Here is a 21695-nt window from a genome sequence, read left to right on the forward strand (position 1 = left end):
ACATCACCGTTCCTCCAAATTAAAGTCTGCAACTGCTTTTCTGCATGAGTGTTTTTCAAATGTTGCGAACTCATGTGTGCTTTGTTAGAACACACGAGCAAGTTGATGCAATTATTTTGGGAACATGTTGTAAAATTGTTTCAATGTTGTAAATGTTTTTGTGAGCATCTGTAAAAGTTATCCTCGCATGTTGCACACGGGACTTTTTTTGAGTATTTCTTGTAACATGGGAATTTTCTACAACTAGTGCTGATTTGTTGCATACTTTTTTTTGTTGCTCCAATGCTGTTTTGAAATGGTGTGATGTTTGTTGGTACAGATTGGACCCACTGTGAGATGAAATACTACAGAAATGCTTCAATAGTACAAACATTTGACATATGAGTAGGAGATACTTCAAGGGGTGTCAATTGGTTCACCAACGCTGTTATTCCCGGGAATATTGATCCAGTGAGGTTATTCTGGCTTGCATCAAGGTGCTAGAGCCGAGACTGGTTACCAAAAACTGTTGGTTTAGACCCGTTGAATGAAAAAAAAGTGAAGGTCCAGGATCTCCTCGAGGATGAACCCCCAAGATTTCATGTTTTAGTGACATTTGATGGTGGAGAGGATGACGATTATTTCACTGAATCAGTTGGACGATATTGTCCTTTTTTGAAGGAAAAAATAGCTTCATATCGATCATTGTTGATACTCTGGGATGCAATTCACGTTTCCTTCCCTATTCTCTTTCACGAATTCAAGAAATGTAGGATTCTCAAATATTTCCAGCTAGTATCTATTCCTTTCATGGCTAGGATATTCATTTCGGAATTGTGCTGCCAAATTAGAAATTGCAGTAGCAGTTAGCTATCTATTGCGCACGGCACGTCTCGCGCTCACACTTTCGTACTAGATGCGCCATGTACACACCACGTTACTAATATATACGTTTCGCTGATTCGCTCCACCAAAGTCGATCGACGCGCCCGTAATAAATCCGGCCAATGCGGCGCGGCACAGAACAATTAGCACGACAATCCTAGTGCATAGCATGCGCGCGTGCGTTTAAATGTCGAGATGCAGTTACTACTCTCGCAGTGCACAGTGCCCCCGGCCATTTACTCTTTTTCTGCGTCGCCTAATGATGATCACCCGATCGATCGAAGGCGTTTCTCCTCGTCATCACTACGATCGCCGCCACGGTTGCATGGATCGATAGATAAAACTTGGGAACCCACTAAGCCGAATTATTTATGGCATGGCCAATCAATTTGGGCAATGCTAGATCCATCAAATCCTATATAATTACAGCTCCTCTAGTCTTTTTCCCATCATACATGGATGCGTTCTTATTGCTATCTCATCGATGATAGTCTGATTGGTAGACGCGTCCCATCCTGCAGCTTCCTGTATATAAAGCCATCATCGATCTCCTTCGACCAGACATCACAGAGTACGTGCTGCTGCTCTGTCGCTCTTCCTCGATCGATAGGCGCACGGTCATCTCCTCTCTGTCTTCAGATCCCATGGAGATGCAGCTGTACTTTGGCAGCGGCGGCGGCGGCAGCGGCAGCGATGTTGTTGACTGGTTCCATCCGCTGGCCGAGTTCCCGGCGTTGCCGTTGTGTATGTCGCCGCCGCCGCTCCTCACAAGGTCGGTTGAGAGCTTCCCCGAAGTCTCCAATTTTTACTCGATCTTGATGATCACGAGCCCACAGATTCATCTTTGCATTGTTTCACCAGCGACGGCACCTCCTTGCCCATGGCCGCCGCAGCGCCTTCCCACGATCCTGGCAGCGCTGGAGGTTACTCGTCGGCTATCATCCTGAGGTGATTGTCGATCGTATAATTTGTTCTCCATGTCGTTCATGTAATTAAACCTAATTGTTTTCTTCAACCCTGACACGGCTGATTGATCAGGGAGGACGCCACGACGGGCTTCTTGCCGATGATCCCTCCGCCGTTCGCTACAGATGATATCGACAACAGCTACGTCCTCCCGCCGTTGCCTGCAGACCTTGCCACTGCAGGCCTCGACGACGCATTGCTCATGCAGCCGTTCAGCGACATCGACCTGGACGCGTTCTGCAACGTCGACTTTAAGCCCGAGCCTGTTGATCTTGACGCAGCAATGGTGCCGCTGGGCCACGATTTCGGGGAGCTTCCTATGGCGATCATGAACCCGCTGCAGCAGAACAATGCATCGCGCGGCGGCGTCCTCCAGCTGGTCCACGACCTCCAAGCTGAGGACGAAGAATCCATCAATGTCGTCGACAGGGTCTACGGCGCTGAGCAGACGGAGCCACCGCCGCGGCGTGTAAAGAGGAGCAGCGAGCGGTCAGGAGCAGCCGCCAGTGGCAAAAGCCTCGACCACATCGGGTTCGAGGAGCTGCGCAAGTACTTCTATATGCCCATCACCAAGGCGGCGCGGGAGATGAACGTGGGCCTCACCGTGCTCAAGAAGCGCTGCCGCGAGCTCGGAGTCGCGCGGTGGCCGCATCGTAAGATGAAGAGCCTCAGGTCCCTCATCCTCAACATCCAGGTACGTACGTCGTACGTATATGTTGCACTTGCACGCAGATCGGTCACCACACCACAATAGAAAATGTTGCCCTGCGCCTTGGCGCGTGTTGTTAACTGTATTAAGAATTGGGTGCAGGAGATGAGGAAGGGAGCCATGTCTTCGGCGGAGGTGCAGCGGGAGCTGGAGGCGCTGGAGAGGTATTGCGCGCGTATGGAGGAGAACCCGGCAATCGAGCTGACGGAGCAGACCAAGAAGCTGCGGCAGGCGTGCTTCAAGGAAAATTACAAGAGGAGGAGAGCAGCAGCCGGGAGCTTGCTTGATCACTGCTACCATGATTTTGGTCATCAGGAGATGAGCAAAGGTTTCTTCGGATGCTAGTTTCATCACACCTGTTCAGAACAGGAATTTACATCCATCAGTATATACTACCAGAGATCTGATCTCCTCCCTTCAACTATGATGATTGATGGATCTATGGCGATCCGATGGCCGTAAGAATTGCTTCTCGAAAATATTGGTACATTTCTATATGAACGAGATTCTCTGACGCTGACCAGGGTGACGTTGTGATGCTGGCAAGTGGGCCCTCACTGGTGGACCCCATGTGTCAGTGACTTGAAGTCACCCTAACATACGTCAGAGAAACTCGTACTGGGCATATTTAGTATTTGTGTATTACTACCTCCGTACCGGATTAATGAGCAATTACGCATTTCGAGAAACAAGTTTAACTATAAATTTGGTCAACAAAATATGAGATATATGCCATAAAAATTATACTGTTGGATTCATATTCAAAAAATGTTTCCAATAATATAATTTTTGTGATATATATCTAATATTTTATAGACCAAATTAGTAATCAAACCTGTTTCTCGAAATGCGTAATTGCCCATTAATCCGGTATGGAGGTAGTACCAAGATTCCGATATTCAACAGGAAAGTGAGGGACGAGATATTTTGTATGCGCACTACACGCAGTCATCCAACCAAACAGGATGGTCATGTTCTACCAAATGCGTCCTTTTCTCCTTAAAAAAATAATATACATCCACCGCATGTATATACCTACTCTGGTATGCCTGAATACAGGGATACAAAATTCTAAATATATGCCACGGTTTCTTTCTTTCATCCTTGTGTTGAGAATAAAATGGTTACCTCTTTCTAGGTGATTATAGTCTGCAGGGTGCAATTCAGAGCAGAATTTCTGAAGCAAACATAAACAAATTGCACCCATGATCAAGCTAAAGTGTGTGCCACAATATTACTCGCTGAAAATCTGCGAAAACAAGATCGCAACGAAACTGGTTGCTAGGAGTTTCACATCCTACACCACCATCCCAATCGGGCTCTGGAGGTCCTAGACCACCGTACCATCAGCTTGTAGAAACCTTCCTCGCTAGCAAGAGAGATGGGCAGCAAAAAGACAGTGCCTCAGCCATTTCTTGTGCTGGGGCCTCCTCAATGAGTTCGCTACATGTGGTTAAGCAATCACCAGCGGTGTTTCAGATCTTTCAGATCACAACGCCAACTCCCATCTGTTGCAAAGACGTAAAAAAGAGCAGCATCAACATTAATTAATATTGTACTTACAAATCTGGTATCACCTATGTTTGAAGTATACGGTGTAAACATATGTTGTTCAATAATCTCGACGTACGCCTTGCACTGCTCGGCGACACTTCGCACTTACCTCAACACTTCACTTTTACAAAAATTGGGCTGAGCCAGCCATAAATGTCGAATTGCAACCAGAAGCACCATGCGTTCCCTCTATGTTGAGGTAGCCAAGAGATCAAAGAGCTAGGACTTAGGGCTCGTGAAGAACTTCCAACGTAGGTGAAAATCATGAAACAATTTCATCTCCCGCCAAACCTCCTTTGCATACAAGTAGAGTAGGTATGTGCAGTTGTCTCATTTTGGGCACCGTACACGCTCGCACAAGCAGGGATATGACTTCTAGAAAGTAGAGCCCAAGCCGTTAGACAATCATGTGAGAATCACCATAGATTTATCTTCATTTACCTCAATCTTCGATATCCCGCAAGTGCTTCCACAACAAGCTTTCATCCTGCAAATCTAAATGCCACACCGCCACCTTGTTTACACCAGTTCACGAAGAATTTCTTTGCTCTAGGATCGGATGGAATACACACCATACTTAGTAAAGGGCAATGACATGAAGTTGTCTTTGCCCCACCGACTGATCGGAATTTCAAGAACTTTATTCATCACATCCTCAAAAACATTTCACACCACCTCCTCGTGCCATGAACTATGATCATTACTAAGAAGAAACTCCATAGTTGCACCATCTGGGATTGGTGTTGGAGTATGCATCATAGAAGGTCTCACATTCAGAATCCTAGCGAGCACTTTAATTCTTTCCCATAGCCAACACTCCACCAAACCCCTTGCTTGACTAGTGGCATGCCAAAATAGACACTTCTCTAGGTGAAAGACGACAAATAGCGCTAAGGGACGTCCCATACCTGACACAATCGGAAATAATTGCCTTTTAAATTCTAGTACACAATGAGCATGGTTCAGTTAGCAACCACCTACATTGGGAGCCAAGCATAGCTTGATTGAACACAACACCAGATCACGAAAACACATGGAACCTAGTTCTTTGGGTGTCGACAATCACTCTCATCTCTTCCTATGCATCTTCTTCTTCCCCGATTCACCCCCGCAAATGATCTAAAATATCCTTTCGGAGGAACTCAGACATCGACACAAGAATCTGAAAGAAACTCATAATGAAGGTCGGTGTAGCCTAGATAACTACCTTAAGCAGCATCTCTTTCCCTATCGCGGCATTGGGCGGCCTGGCCATCCATGCATGTGCCTCCACTCCTTTTCCATAACGGACTTAAAATGAAGAGTAGGAGATCTACCAATATATGTGACCTTACCGAGGCACTTATCTTGTAACTCCGTAGTACATACTCCTTGTTCATTCTTAACTTGTTGCTTGATTAGATCCTAGCATCGTCGACCAAAAAATATCGAGGAGTTATCCATGTTGATTGTTTTACCCGAGCAATCACAATAATACATAAGTGTTTATTTCAACGCAGCCACACTCCTCGCATCACTTCGAGCCAAGAAAATTCTATCATTTGCTGAAATGAGGAGGGAAATGGGTGGGCCATCACGACTATTACAAATTCCTTGTAGCACTCCCACATGCTCCGTGTGAAACAACAGACTAGCTAAACCTTTAGCATAGAGTAGGAAGAGGGAGGGGTTGATCGAGTCCCCTTGTCGAATTCTCCTTGAAGGAACAACTCGTTGCATATCTAATAACTTTCCACATATCTCATAACAAAAGATCTCTAAGGTGGAGAGAAACCTCACTTCAAAAGACAACCATGTAGATAACCCCATTCCACACTGTTGTACTTGTTCATATTCATCGTATCGATCTTGAGAGAAAAATATGGTCTTCTAGCATTCATTCTCTTGGTCGTATATGCATTCATATACAACGACGACATTATTTGTTATAAATATGTCAGGAACAAAAGCACTTTGATATTGAGAAATCATCAGATGCAGGATCAACTTCAGACGATTGGCTAATACCTTGGATGAAAACTTGCTGTAACATCCCAGTTTATAATAAAGTGAGTTTGCACTCTTTTGCATCATGTAAAATTCACTCAGAAGTTTTCGCGTTAAAATAAAACATGCAACCCTGACAATGCGGTTCATCTGTGTGTCGTGCATCTGTTCGAAATCCTAAAAATAAGTGCTCGTGATATTTTTAAATGTTCATTTTATGTTGTTACATAAAATGCTGGCACAACTTGTTGCAAGTTTCTGGTTTTTAAAACCATCCAAAACACCAAGTAGAAGTGATTTGAGAGTCGTTTTAAAATCTGCCGAGAAATAACCAAAGTCCAGGGGGCTTTTATAAAAAATACCATTTGTCTTCTACCTCCTGTCAGGCTGGCTGCTGCGTGCCCTGCCGGCAGAGAGGCTCGGCGGCACCTCATGCTCACCGCCCTTCGACGTGGACGACGCCCTGGAGACCTCCCTCGTGCTCTCTCTCCCCTCTCACTTCCCCCTGCCCCTCTCTCTTCCGAGCAACCATGCCGCCCAAACCCTAACCCGACGCCGGCCGCCCTCAACCGCCGCCGCTAGAGGCCTCCCCGCGCCCATCCGACGACGCCACGGGCTCTGCCTCACCTTCCTCGTCCTCCCCGTGAAGGGAATCGGACTGAGACGCCCGCAGACGTCCGCGCCACCGCTTCTTCCCCCATTCCGGCCGGCCCCCAATCGCCGCCGACTAACCTTCCCCGCCTTCGCCGCCTAGCCTGCAAGCATCGAGGTGAGCTGCTGGTACTCCAGCGCCCCTCCTCTTCCTCCCTCCCCCTCTCTGTCGCCGTCGCATCGTGCACTGGCCCGCACCGCCGCACTGCTCGCCGTCGCGCCGCCTCCGGTGACCTTTTCCGGGCGGCGCCGCCACGACATCGTCGCCCGCGTCGAGCCGCGTCTGACGCGCCCAAATGCGCGTCTCCAGGCGTGGCCAGGAGCCCCCGCGTCGCTCCTCACCTGCGCCAGCATGGTGTTGACCTGGTGGGACCGGGCTGTCAGGAGCCTTTTTTTTATTTTTTTTATTTTTGTTTTATTTCCTGTAATTGTTAAAATCCTGACAGTGGACCCCATCTGTCAGATTTTTAACAATATCTGGAATTTTAGAAAATGAATAAAAATTGTAAAATCAATAACTAATTTATTTTCAATCAGAAAAATATAAAATAATATATCAAAATGATCAGAAAAATAAGATCTACACTTTGGCATACAAATAGAAGAAATTTGAACAACTTCATTTCATAAGTTTAATGGAACAATAAATAATCCCCTAAGTAATGTCCGGGATTTACCGGAATGTCATTCTTCGAGTATTCCAGTCCCGATTAAATAATTCGGTAGTTCATAGGTTTAATTATTAAATAATTCGGTAGTTCATAGGTTTAATTCTTGCACCTTAAATTATCATCCATGATGATTGCTTGCAATCAGTGCCATGCTTGAATGTTATTCTTGAATGTTATTCTACTTTCTGGTGTTGCTTCTTCTCGATAGAGCACGAGCCCGAGATCGAGGTTGATAACGCCACCGAGTAATACAACTCCGTCGACAGTCAAGGCAAGCCCTAGCCTGGTTCATACTTGTTTTACAAATGCTTTCGTTCTGGTTCTTACATATTGCATCCGATTCCACTGTCTTTTATCGCTAGATAGAGGTATACCTATTTGATGCATGCTATTACCTTGAAGCCACAATACTACTATTCCACGCTCCTAGCATACCTAGGCTAATCTAGTGTGCATCGCTACAGCCTTTGTATGTTGTGCTTAGCCATGCTTAGTTCATACGACTATGTGTTTGGTTTTTTATTATTTTGATTTTTTTTGAATTTGTTATGTCCATTTTAATCTTGGTTAAATCTTAGGTTTGACCAAGATTTAAACCAGTTTAAAACATGAAAATAAAAAGTAAGCCTGGATTCTTCTTAGTCACTCCAAAATGAAGCTTTTGGGAGGTTTTTGAAATTTCCATGTTTGAAACCCAAAACCACCTCTCTTCATGCTTGACTTCATAAGACGTAGTTTAGGGTTAGGGGTAGCTAGATACATGATTTATCTGGTTTGAATATGTCTAGACCTTATTTATCAACTTGAATTCTTACTATATGATATAAGAGGACTATGTGCATGGGTATTTGATTTTTTTGATTTCTTTTTTGAATTTTTATGCCCATTTGAATCCTGGTCAAATCCTTTGTTTGACCAATATTTAAACAAGTTTAAAACATGAAAATGAAAAAGTAAGCTTGGATCCTTCTTAGTCATGAAAATGAGTTAACTTGGCTTTCCTACCCTTGAATCCATAGGAACTTTGTACTAATGCAGTATAATGATCACCCGAGTTTTTACATCAATAGGTCTGTCACTTACGTGTGGTGCCCATGCGTGAGGTCCCACACTTCAGTGATCACAAGTCACGTGCGGTAGGTACGCAAACTCCCAGCCATCTTCTTTGTCAAGAGAAGACGCATCAGGATGCGTATCGGAAGTCTCTGGGTCCTTCAGGATTCTCCGGTTGTCCCTCTCACAAAAAAAACATATCTCTCATTCTCGGCCTCGACTTGCTCGCTCGCTCGCAGCTCCTGCGCACTGACAAACCCTGCACAACAGTCAACATCATCACCCGAAAAAGGGGAGACACCATAATGCTCTCCCTTCTTCTCTCCTTCCGAGTGATCCGTCTTCCTCCGAGTTTCACTCGACAGGCAAACACACATGTGTTGCATAGTAATAATAAAAAAGTAAAAGAATCCACCTACAAATCTATGATTAAATAGGTTAAACTAGGGTTTTGCCTAGTACTACAGATCAAGTTGAAAAACAAAATCCAACTACGGGGTTCGATTTTGGTCTACAAATATGAAATTAAATAAGTTGAGCTAGTATTCCTCTAAAAAATCATTTTGGTTGGCATTGTTTGATACTTTTCATAGCTAGAGTGCATCACAATTTTTTGATTTCATGCTTTGCTTTGGGTTTCACTCCAAAATGAAGCTTTTCAGAGGGTTTTTGAAATTTCCATGTTTGAAAACCAAAACCACTCCTCTTCGTGCTTGTTTTCATAAGACAGAGTTTAGGGTTAGGGGGTAGATACATGATTTTTCTGGTTTGAATATGCCTAAACCTTGTTTATCAACTTGAATGCTTACTATATGACAAAAGAAGACTATGTGCTTTGGTTTTTCATTTTTTTTGAATTATTATATATGTCCATTTGAATGGTCAAATCTTAGGTTTGACCAAGATTTAAACAAGTTTAGCACATGAAAATGAAAAAGTAAGCCTGGATCATTCTTAGTCACTCTAAAATGAAGCTTCTAGGAAGTTTTCTAAATTTCCGTGTTTGAAACCCAAAACCACTTCTCTTTGTGCTTGACTTCATAAGACAGAGTTTAGGGGGTAGATACATGATTTTCCTTGTTTGAATATGTCTAGACCTGGTTTATCAAGTTGAATGCTTACTATATGACATAAGAAGACTGTGTGCTTTGGTTTTTCATTTTTATTTATTTTTATGCCCATTTGAATCATGGTCAAATCATATGTTTGACCAAGATTTAAACAAGTTTAAAACATGAAAATGGAAAAGTATGCATGGATCCTTCTTTGTCACTCTAAAATGAAGTTTTTTGGAGGTTTTTTAAATTTCCATGTCTGAAACCCAAAACCACTTCTCTTCATGCTTGACTTCATAATAGAGAGTTTAGGGTTAGGGGTGGATACATGATTTTTCTGGTTTGAATATGTCCAGACCTTTTTTATCAACTTGAATGCTTACTATATGCATGACATAAGAAGACAACGCAATTTGGTTTTTTCATTTTTTTCATTTTTTTGAATTTTTATGCCTATTTGAATCTTGGTCAAATCCTAGGTTTGATCAAGATTTAAACAAGTTTAAAACATGAAAATGAAAAAAGTAAGGTTGGATTCTTCTAAGTCTTTTGATTGCCTTTTTGAACCAACTTTGATTTCAAATTTAGGTCAAAATCATGGGTTAACTCTTCTTCATGGAAAAAATAATGTCATGTAAATGAGTTAACTTGCCTTCCCTGCCCTTGAATCCATTGGAAACTTTGTACTCATAATACAGTATAATAAGCACCCGAGTTATTACACCAACAGGTATGTCACTTACGTGTGGCTCCCGTGCGTGAGGTCCCACACTTTAGTGAGCACAAGTCACGTGCGGTAGGTAGGCAAAATCCCCGATCAATCCGAACGGTGGCTGTTAAGGACCCGATCGCATTTCTTGCTTTCAGACTGGGGTCACCCATGTAAAAGTTTGGTACTTAGATGTAATTTCCTGTTTATTATGTGTCCTGTTGTAAACTGTGCTCTGATGCGTATTGCAAGTCTGGGTTCTCCAGGATCCTTCGGTTATTGATCTCTCATAAAAAAAATCTATCTCATTCTCGGCCTCGCTCGCGCCTGCTGCGCACTGACAAATCCTGCACAACAGTCAACATCACCCGAAAAAGGAGAGACACCATAAATAACAGCGGCCCCGTTACTGCTCTCCCTTCGTTTCCTTCCGTGTGATCCCTCTTCCTTCGAGTTTCACTGGACGGATAAACACACATGTGCTGCATAGTAATAATAAAAAAGAAAAAATCGACCTATGAATCTATGATTAAATAGGTTGAACTAGTGTTTTGCCCAGTGATACGTCTCAAACGTATCTATAATTTCTTATGTTCCATGCTACTTTATTGATAATACTCACATGTTTTATACACACTTTATGTCATATTTATGCATTTTCCGGCACTAACCTGTTGACGAGATGCCGAAGAGCCAGTTGCTGTTTTCTGCTGTTTTTGGTTTCAGAAATCCTACAAAGGAAATATTCTCGGAATCGGACGAAATCAACGCCCAAGGTCTTATTTTTCCACGGAGCTTCCAGAAGACCGAAGGAGTTACGAAGTGGGGCGACGAGGCGCCGCCACGCCAGGGCCGTGCGGCCAAGGGTGGGGCCGCGCCGCCCTGTTGTGTGGGCCCCTCGTGTCGCCCCTAAACCTACCCTCCGCCTATAAGAAGCCTTCGTCGAGAATATCCCAGTACCGAGAGCCACGATACGGAAAACCTTCCAGAGACGCCGCCGCCGCCAATCCCATCTCGGGGGATTCAGGAGATCGCCTCCGGCACCCTGCCGGAGAGGGGAATCATCTCCCGGAGGACTCTTCATCGCCATGATCGCCTCCGGAGTGATGTGTGAGTAGTTCACCCCTGGACTATGGGTCCATAGCAGTAGCTAGATGGTTGTCTTCTCCTCATTGTGCTATCATTGTTCGATCTTGTGAGCTGCCTAACATGATCAAGATCATCTATTTGTAATGCTACATGTTGCGTTTGTTGGGATCCGATGAATATGGAATACTATGTTATGTTGATTATCAATCTATCATCTATGTGTTGTTTATGATCTTGCATGCTCTCCGTTACTAGTAGAGGCTCTGGCCAAGTTGATACTTGTAACTCCAAGAAGGAGTATTTATGCTCGATAGTGGGTTCATGCCTCCATTTAATCTGGGACAGTGACAGAAAGTTCTAAGGTTGTGGATGTGCTGTTGCCACTAGGGATAAAACATCAATGCTTTGTCTAAGGATATTTGTGTTGATTACATTACGCACCATACTTAATGCAATTGTCTGTTGTTTGCAACTTAATACTGGAAGGGGTGCGGATGCTAACCCGAAGGTGGACTTTTTAGGCATATATGCATGCTGGATAACGGTCTATGTACTTTGTCGTAATGCCCAATTGAATTTCACACTACTCATCATAATATGTATGTGCATTGTTATGCCCTCTTTATTTGTCAATTGCCCAACTGTAATTTGTTCACCCAACATGCTATTTCTTATTGGAGAGACACCACTAGTGAACTGTGGACCCCGGTCCATTCTTTTACATTGAATACAATCTAATGCAATACTTGTTCTTACTGTTCTTTGCAAACATCATCATCCACACTATACATCTAATCCTTTGTTACAACAAGCCGGTGAGATTGACAACCTCACTGTTACGTTGGGGCAAAGTACTTTGATTGTGTTGTGCAGGTTCCACATTCGCGCCGGAATCCCTGGTGTTCTGCCGCACTACACTCCGCCACCATCAACCTTCACGTGCTTCTTGGCTCCTACTGGTTCGATAACCTTGGTTTCTTACTGAGGGAAAACTGCTGTTGTACGCATCACACCTTCCTCTTGGGGTTCCCAACGGATGCGTGCTGTACGCGTATCACCCAGTACTACAGATCAAGTTCAAAAAATCCCAACTACGGGGTTCGATTTTGGCCTACTAATGTAAAATTAAACAAGTTGAACTAGTATTCCTCTAAAAAATCATTTTGGTATGCATTGTTTGGTACTTTTCATAGCTAGAGTGCTTACTCCCTTCGTTAGGGATTATAATACCAGCACGCTCCCCTAGATCATCAATTTAATTACGACATAATATGAATTTTACGGCTCAATAATTATATCATTACAAACTAGACCATTGGAAATTTTTAATTGTAAATTTTGTCTAATATATATCGTTTATTAGGTTGGTCAATTTTACAACATAGGTACACTTGTATGCCTTGTAATATCCCTAACGGCTGTATAGTACATCACAATTTTTTGACTTCTTGCTTTGCTTTGCCATTTTACGATTTTGTCGAACCATCTTTGGCTTGATTTCAAATATAGGTAAAACTGATTAAGCCCAGAAATAATTTAGTATATGGTTTCACACAAAGATAATTCATGGATCTTTGGAAATTTCCATTGGAGTTACCATGTCTCATATGCAGACCTGTAAAATTGGATTGGTGGTAGTGTGCACACTTCATCCGGTAGCCACTTGATAGAACACACCCATTTAATTTTATTTTGCTCCTTTGGGCAATAATCAAAAGAAAAAATTATGAGTGATATTCAAAAAAAAAACTAGTTTGCAACTTGATGGCAATGAAAATTTGCGTATATATATATATATATATATATATAAGTGTGCCTTAGTTCTTGCAGTAACCACGTGCGTATATGCACGTGGGAAATTGAAGATGCAAGGCAAACTCCCAACATATGAATGGTGAGAGAACCTGTTAAAGGTTCCTCTAACAAAAGGGTCATGATGAACAATCCATGTCTTTTGATTGCCTTTTTTGAACCACATTTGGCTTGATTTCAAATTTAGGTCAAAATCATGGGGGAGGGGACGAGTTTGTTCCTTTTGGATGCATCGCTCGTATTTGCAAGTTTTTTGGGGGTCCCGCAAATTCAGGGTAGCATCATGCCCCCCTTCCCACGCCAACACAAACAGAGTTCAACACAACCTAATTAAGCAAGGTTCAACACAAACATAGTTCAACAACCCCTAATTAAGCTAATAGGTTCACCACAAACGCTGCTGAGCAGAAAACATAAACATAGTTAAACAAAATATGCGGCTTTTGAAGCAGTAGGAGAGACAAACATGCACAACAGTTACAGAGTATATTTACCATCTTCTTCCTGTCGCCTCCTCCCGGTCCCGCTTCTTCTGCTTCTTGCTGCTCGTACCTTTAACCTTTGGTGGCTTGGGCTTGGGAGGAGGCACACGACCGGTCTCGAGAGCTTGGTTCAATTTCTTCCTTAGAAATAGCCCATAGGCCATATGGTTGGCTATGAAGCCAGCTAGGTTAACAGTTTCCCCAACTTTGACACAGCCAGACCCACCGGCTTCGGCATGCTGCAGGATGCTTTGAAAGTCCACCTTTATGCTCCTTGTGCAGAAGGGGCAGCTGTTCCTGGCACCAGTCCAGGGTTCACTCCAATACTTGTCGAACTTCCCCGCCTTAAGCTTGTTGAGAGTGGCCCTAGCCTTCCTATGACGCGACTCGACATCGCTGTCAACCTCATCAGTAGCAACCTGATACATGCCAAATAAACAGGTGAAGAAAATATGTAGCAGTTGCAACTAATACTGAATATGAATCTAAAAAGATTCTGACGCTAATTCAAAACCCTATAGCGCAAAAAAAAGAGGGAGAGACCATAGCGCAAATCGATACAGGGCTATGTTGAATAAGGGAGAGAGGTGAATCGGATGTGAAGCAAATATGTAGCAGTTGCAACTAATACTGAATATGAATCTAAAAAGATTCTGACGCTAATTCAAAACCCTATAGCACAAAAAAGGGAGAGACCATAACACAAATCGATATAGGGCTATGTTGAATAAGGGAGAGAGGTGAATCAGAACATACTTCCTCCCCCTCGTCGATGATATTCTCGTCGAAGGTCGGCGGCGGTGGCTCAAAGATGAGTTCAACCTCATCCTCGTCATCTAGCGGATGCTTCCCAAGAGAGTGGACCCATCTACCAACAGCATCGGATGCCGATGAGTGACCGATGGCCCGACCTTCGGCAATGGCCTCCGCTTCATCTTTGGCATCCGCTGCATCGATGATCGTCGACCCTTGCGACTATGCGTGCTGCGGTCGCGGCTCTGGCCGCCTCCTCTGTGGCTAAGGCCAGTCGCGTGGCTTTCGCTTTCCAAATATCAGCAGGAGTGAGAATGCACTTTCCATTTATCAGAAATAGAGACAAATCACTTCGTAGTTTCCTGTGCAGGTTTCCTTTTATGATTTGTGGTGCCTAGAGGCACCATGGTGCACCAGTTAGTTTACCTATATATATATATATGTGTGTGTGTGTGGGGGGGTCCCATCTTAATGCTAACCTTGACTTCATATAGCGGGAGACATCATAATTAAGATAAGTGTGGCAGGACATATCTTATGGAAAAAGTTCACACTATAGGCTATGCCCTAAGGTCATCCACACTAGATATGTTGTCCACTAGACCTACCCACCACAAAGGAAAAAGTAGTCGATAGGTTGTCTATATATTATACAATAGTGGAGGTTGCCAGGAAAAATTATTATTGGGTGACTTACAAGCAGCTTCTGTGGGTTGTCCATAAGCAATAGAAAATAAATTCTCTCTCCTTCCTCTCTCAAGCATGAGGGTACACCAATATCATTTGTGGGTCCTATCTTAGTGCTAAGGTTCAGTTCCCTATACACCCATTTTTAATATAAATATAATATAATATGGTAGTTTTTAACTGTGCATTAGAGCATCAATCCTAGCTTATGGGTTCCAGAATCTCGAACGACTAACTTTAGAGGGATTCGCCAGTGCTCTACATGATCGCAATTGTCTAGGTACCTCTAAACGTCTAGAACACCATCGCTTTCCTTTTTCTAGGAAAAGATGCCCCGACGAATGCACATGTGGGCCATATTGTAGAGATGGTGTTTTTCAATCATCAATCTTGGGATTTGCCTATCTATATGTCCAACAGTTGATATTCAAAGTTATTTGTACAATATTTAGTGGTACAAATTAGCATCATTAGAAAGTGTTTTTCAAAACGAATCCAACGATACTAATTACCTACAATACAATGAAGATTTTGTTGCGCTTTTTCTTGATCAAACTTCATCTTCGAATACACGCGTGTGCATTATTCATCGAAACATAGGTAGTAGCACAACCTCCATCCCAAAGCTTAAGGGCTTATTTGATTCATATATAGGATTGTATAGGAATTATGTAGGATTTAGATCACATGTGAAATTTTCCCACACTAGTTGTTTGATTCATAGGAACATATCCTATAGGAATCTTGCAGTGCAAATCCTATAAGAATAAAACATTAGGTCATACCTCAAGGAAAATTTCCTTTGGCACAATCAAACACAACTCATCTTCCTATATGATTCAACTAGCCATTAAATCTCAATCATATGTTTTTCATATTTCTATGGTTTTCCCATCCTATGGATCAAAGGAGGCTTAGGGCTTATATTTTATTTTAGAAAGTCAAACTATGTTAAGATTTACCAAGTTTTACGAAAAACCTTTAACATGCAAAATACAAAGTTGAGTCAATTCATTTGATTCAGAGGGAGTACATTTGACGTTATGGTACTGTTTGACAGCTGCTTGGCACTGCATTTTTTTTTGAACCAAACTTCCCCCTTCATGAAGCTTTTATTTTGGGATAGAGTTTCAGTGACTTGATACATCCATATATCTAGACAAAGTTGAGTCAATTTATTTGAATCAGAGGGAGTACATTTGACGATATGGTACTGTTTGATAGCTGCTTGGCACTGTCTTTTTTTTTGAACCAAACTGCCCCCCCCACGAAGCTTTTATTTTCGGATAGAGCTTCACTGACTTGATACTTCCAAGTCTCACTGTGACTTGGTGCCACCATCCACGATCCATCTCAGATCCAACGTATGCGACCGACTCAGAATTTAAACTAAATAATTATAATTGCTCAGAAATATTTGAAGAACTTCCAGTAAATCATGCATATTTCGATTTATATTTTGGTGAAGTTTCATTCGATTTGAATCAAAGGTTTGTGAGCAAATATATATTTAGTTTAAACTAGTGCTCGTATACGTAAAAATCTCTTTAATCACAAGCTAGTCGTCCGAATGGGATGAAATATTCACAGAATTTAGAACAAGGCATCAACATTTTACTGGATTTTTTTCAAAATTTTATGAATAGTTTTTGTTTTTAGGTTCGAAATAAGAGATAGTTTGGAACGTTGGATCTCAAATGGATGGTAGATGGTGGCACCAAGTCACAATGAGACTTGGAGGCATAAAGTCACTGCAGCTATGTTCTTTTATTTTGACAAACTGCAGAGCCGCTGACGTTGCCGGTTTTTTCCCCCCAAAATGGGTTGTGCATCTATGGTTGTGTACGGCCGACGCCGATTCTTAGCAAGAAAGTTATTCCTATAAGTAGTATCCATACTCCAATGCATGTATAAAAAAAGAACCCATCCCGTTATCGTGTTCTCGATCACTCTTCTCTGAAGATGGAGGAGGCCCTCTTCTTGTCCCCCTCTGCCTGCTGCCCTTCAAACCCCCCATATCCAAGGTCGCTCCCTTCCGATTTCATTTTTAGGTTCACCTGTGAGAAATGTCAATGACAACTGATGCCACGTACGATGTTCCGTGCAGTGCAAGGGCGGTCATATGGGTTGTCGTCGCTGCGTCGGCGAGCTTGCGCCGAACCCGTGCAAGTAGTGCGAGCAGCCGGCGAGGTTGCCACCGTCAAATCGATCTGGGGCAAGATTGCCGTCATCGAATCGATCTGGGGCAGTGGTCAAGTGCGTTGGCTGCCAGAGCTTGGTCACCTCCAGGGAGTCCTACAACCACTATATCGCGTGCCCGCATGGTCCGTGCGGCTGCACATAGGCCGTCAATACCGGCTGCAGCTTCACCGGCCCGCCGCGGGAGATCCTGGTACACCTCCAAGCATCCCACTCCATCCCAGTGTTTACATTCCAGTATGGCATACCCGCCTGGTGCATAGTTCGTGTTCCGGTACAACTGTAAGGACACTTGTTCATCGGCAGTGGGAAAGAAGATGGTACCGTGTTCGCCATCACCATTGGCGCGCTCGGCCCGACCACCATTGTGTCTTGTGTGTGCATCAGGTCGGCCGCGTGCTTGTTTCCAATGTACAAGGCGCAGCTGCTGGTGATTGGTCCGCCGGCGCCGGCGCCGGCTTGGACCAGTGACCTCTCGACGGTCACCTTGATGGCGGTAATCCAGCCGACGAGCTCCCCGACGCCTAGCTCGATCATGTTGCAGCAGCTCACTTCTTTCCTGGCAGTGCCGCCCCGTTACACGAAGCAGAATGGAGGGCAGCGTGTGTTTCCTATCTGCGTTTGCATCAACATGAAGGTTATACAATAATCTTCATTTAGTCATACGACAATGTAGTTACTCGAAGATCAGAGGGAGTAGTTTAGTTCGAAATAGGGTTCGTTCGGATGTATTTTGGACTTGTATAGTAGTACTACTACTCCAGAACTATTAGCTAGCTAGTTGAAGTGCTAGAATGCAGCTCAGAGTATTTGTATTTTGGTAGTACTACTAGTATATATATGTGTGACTGCAAGTTCAAACTAAAATGGAGTATTTCTTGCTAATGTTGTTCTCTTGGAGTCATCATTTTTTTCTGAACGTGTTAACTATGCTATTGTCTAAGGCTTCGTTTAGATTTCTTTGGTTGAATTCATATTTCGTCTCTTCCTAATTTAGCAAAACAGCACTGTCATGGGCATTCTTACAAGGTCGCTGAAGTTTCGAAGTTTCTTAATTAATGTTGCGTAGGGTGTACCCCCTTAACATGGATCTGTTGCATTTTTTGGTTGTATTTTTTTGGCAATTTTCAGGACCATAAAATAGCACGCCTTCAGTTGAAATTTGAATTACTTTTTGAAAACTGGCCGATACTAGCATGGAGTAGTAATTTTTTTGTACTCCCTCGGTCCCACCAAAAGTGTCTCACCATTGTTTAAATTTATATGGATAGATGTATCCATCTATTTTTTTACAAAGCTGAGAAAATTTGGTGGGATGGAGCCACAGAGTCCTAGTTGATGGCGAGAAGGTTGATGCCTTGCTAGGTTGGTGTACGTTGCAAAAAGAACAAGGTTGGTGTATATTATTTTATTTGTTCACCATAATACTAACATGGCGATCGATTTGATTAGACAACACAAGCCTGGGACGTTTCACTTATTTATTGTAGGAAGCAAGATTAATGGACTGTAATGATGGGGCTACTCCTATAGTCCGTCTGCTCCTACTCGGGTGTCGGATCACAGTCACACTCTCCTCTTTTTTTGAACACATTCACACTCTCCTCGAAACTGCAGTAGGCAATAGATGCATAAGAGGAGGAGCGTCACGGTTCACCTCCGTCGTCTGACTTGTCTATCCCCACTCCGCCCACCTTCCATAGCACGCGCCTGCATCTCCGCCATGGCGCTTTCGCATGCTATCCAGCAGTGCCCAGTTTCAGGAGCCTCTGTTCTCCATCTCAAACCCCGACATGCCGTCATTGATCGCCATCTCTCTCCCAAAGTTCCAATCAGTAAATCTCCCAAGAAAATCCCCAACTCCATTGTACCACATGCCTCCTTGCAATGGCAATTGGATCACCACGGTTGGCCCCGAGTGCAAGTGGAACCTCCTCAATGTCTACACTCATCGCAATATTGACCTTCCATCTCTGAGGAAGAAGTTTGAAACCACAGGCAATCCACTTATATTCGGCTATAAGGGTTATGTTATTCAACTGCAGAAGATAGCTATTTGCCAAGTTCCTATAGCTGCTGGAGGGGTATGAAGATTTCTCCCTTGTCTCAATCTCCGACTTTGCAATTGCCTACCTCCATGGCAAAAATCCTCGTACATGGATACTTCTTGAAAACCAGTTTGAACACAACGCCAGATATTGCGATGCAATTATACATAACCGACTTGTGTTCGCCATTACTGAGCTTGGAAATGTTTATGCATAGGATCCTCATCAATTTGGTAACATTTCCTCCCTAATTTTTTATATATGTAACTTATATAGCATGTCACCTCTTATTTTCTGCACTGTCTTGGCATCTTTTGGCTTAAAGGAATTCCATAGGCGCACACCATAACCCTCTTGTGGTATGGACATATATACTTATAGAATTTAACATCTATAGGAATTTTAGTATGGTCTAATGTGCATGTTGTTCCGTAGAAAAAGGCCCCCTAGTAATTAAGTTTCTTTATTATTACACCCTGGAAAATTTAAGGTAGAATAGAAATAAAATCAATAAAGGTGTCATGCAATATTGATGAAGACTTTCATTTGTTTATATTCCCCGGTTCTAGAGAATAAGGAGTACGATGGTCGAACCATCTAAAATTTGGACCAATATTTTGGGGAACATGTTTTAAATCCTTATAAAGTTTTACCAAGATGTTCGAAACATATTTCAAACCATCTTATGTTCGACCATGATTTTATAAAATACTAGTATTGGCATGTACAATATCAAATCAATATCACTAGTAGATAAATCATGAAAGATATTTTCATGTGGCGTGCTCTTTGGTTTTTCAAGGTCCTATAGTGCTCCCTGCTCTACTCCTTCCGTGGACGGCTGGAGTTGATCTTGACGATGATGATTTTGAGTCTAATAGGCGTATGTGGTGGCTGGCAAGATCTCAAGATTGTTCTAGACTTCTCTTGGTCTATGAACGTGGCGTAATGGATATTGATGGTGCTCTAACTTATGATAGTACCCTTGTTGTCCATTGCGGTCGCGTTGTTCGCAGCTATACTTCGGGGTATACCTGCATTGTATTCTTGAAGGACACTAGTCGGTTACTTCCAGCTTACCCGTGTGAAAGGGTTACTAATCTTGGAGACTATTCTATGTTCCTTGGGGTGAACTATCTGATTTTCATGCCAGTGGGTGGTGCAACATTTCCCCCAGGATATTTGACAAGAAGAAACTGCATCTACACCATGCCTCGGGCCATTGGCCTTCAATTTAACACAACACGTCATGAAATTTTCCGCTTGAGTCTGAATGGCGAAGACCAGCAAAGCATCTCTTTCTCAAGCAACGTTCCAGCGGCCAACTGGCAGACTTGGTTTTGGTTCATCCCAAGCTACACCAACGCGCTGGACTGGAACCAAGACAAGCAGAGTTAGGGATATTTATGTAATAGTAGGATCATACCACTAGCTAGCTCAGTTGGTCTTGAGTCCTATTGAACTATTTATAGCTAATGCACTTAGGTGATAAATTGATGCTATTTGCATGAACCCAGGTGCTTCTTGTAATTTGATCAAATATGGTCTATACACATGCATGGTTGTTTGGTTGTTTCAGTGTCCCTAGAGGCATACACATATATTGTTTTTTTAATGGGGGGATACCACATCCTCTACACTGATTTGTGCTTGCAACTTTTTTATTATGTTATTTAGCAATCTTTATTACAGTACAAAGGTCTTAACCTCATGGTTCACACAAAGTATAAACATAGATCAGCCATCTAAACATAGAAGACATTCTAGTGTATGATTCTTACATATCAGAAAATCTTAATGTGAATTGTACTGGATGTACAAACCCGTGCATCATTCTCTAGCCGGTTGCACCCAAAAAACAAATCGTGGTACTTCATAGTTTACTGTATGTAGGACAACATACAGATCCAATGCGAAGCCATGGGTATCACCTGCATGAAAGAACCAGATTTCACATGGTTGGGGGTACTCCATATGGCCTTTAAAATCATTCCTTGTCCATCATATTGCCCTTAAAATCGTATAGTTGGATTTGTGGGTTTTAATTTTTTATTAACACAGCTCAATTAATTGCCCAAAAATTGATTAATAATATTATTAACGGGTGTGATGTTGAAATTCATAAGAACAATGTGCCAAACAATCTTTGCTAGCGGACAGTAAATGTATACCCATCAGAAATATTAGTACTAGTAGTACTATCAAAATAATCAGCAGACGTGAATGTTTCTTTGGTCAAAATAACTACTACACCATCTTAAAAGTAAATGGCATGACCATTTATTTTATTTGATAGCGTGCAGCTAGATGGTGTACATTACTATCTCTACTTCCTTGGGTCGCCCAAATCTGGAGTACTAAAAGCAAATCCTGGTGATTCATTTGACAAGACAACACATATGCGTCC

General features: G+C 42.8%; 1 protein-coding gene across 1 annotated transcript; it reads left to right on the forward strand.

Moving 5' to 3' along the window:
• Positions 1 to 1508: 1508 nt before the first annotated feature.
• LOC127318327 (uncharacterized) lies at positions 1509 to 6833 on the forward strand. The gene is made up of 5 exons (XM_051348797.1): positions 1509 to 1636; positions 1726 to 1812; positions 1903 to 2524; positions 2642 to 2867; positions 6466 to 6833. Exons 1-5 carry the CDS (start codon positions 1509 to 1511, stop codon positions 6831 to 6833), a joined length of 1431 nt encoding a protein of 476 aa, XP_051204757.1.
• The last annotated feature ends 14862 nt before the right edge of the window (positions 6834 to 21695 follow it).

Source organism: Lolium perenne, chromosome 3 (genome assembly GCF_019359855.2).
Source record: "Lolium perenne isolate Kyuss_39 chromosome 3, Kyuss_2.0, whole genome shotgun sequence".
NCBI classification, from domain to species: domain Eukaryota; kingdom Viridiplantae; phylum Streptophyta; class Magnoliopsida; order Poales; family Poaceae; genus Lolium; species Lolium perenne.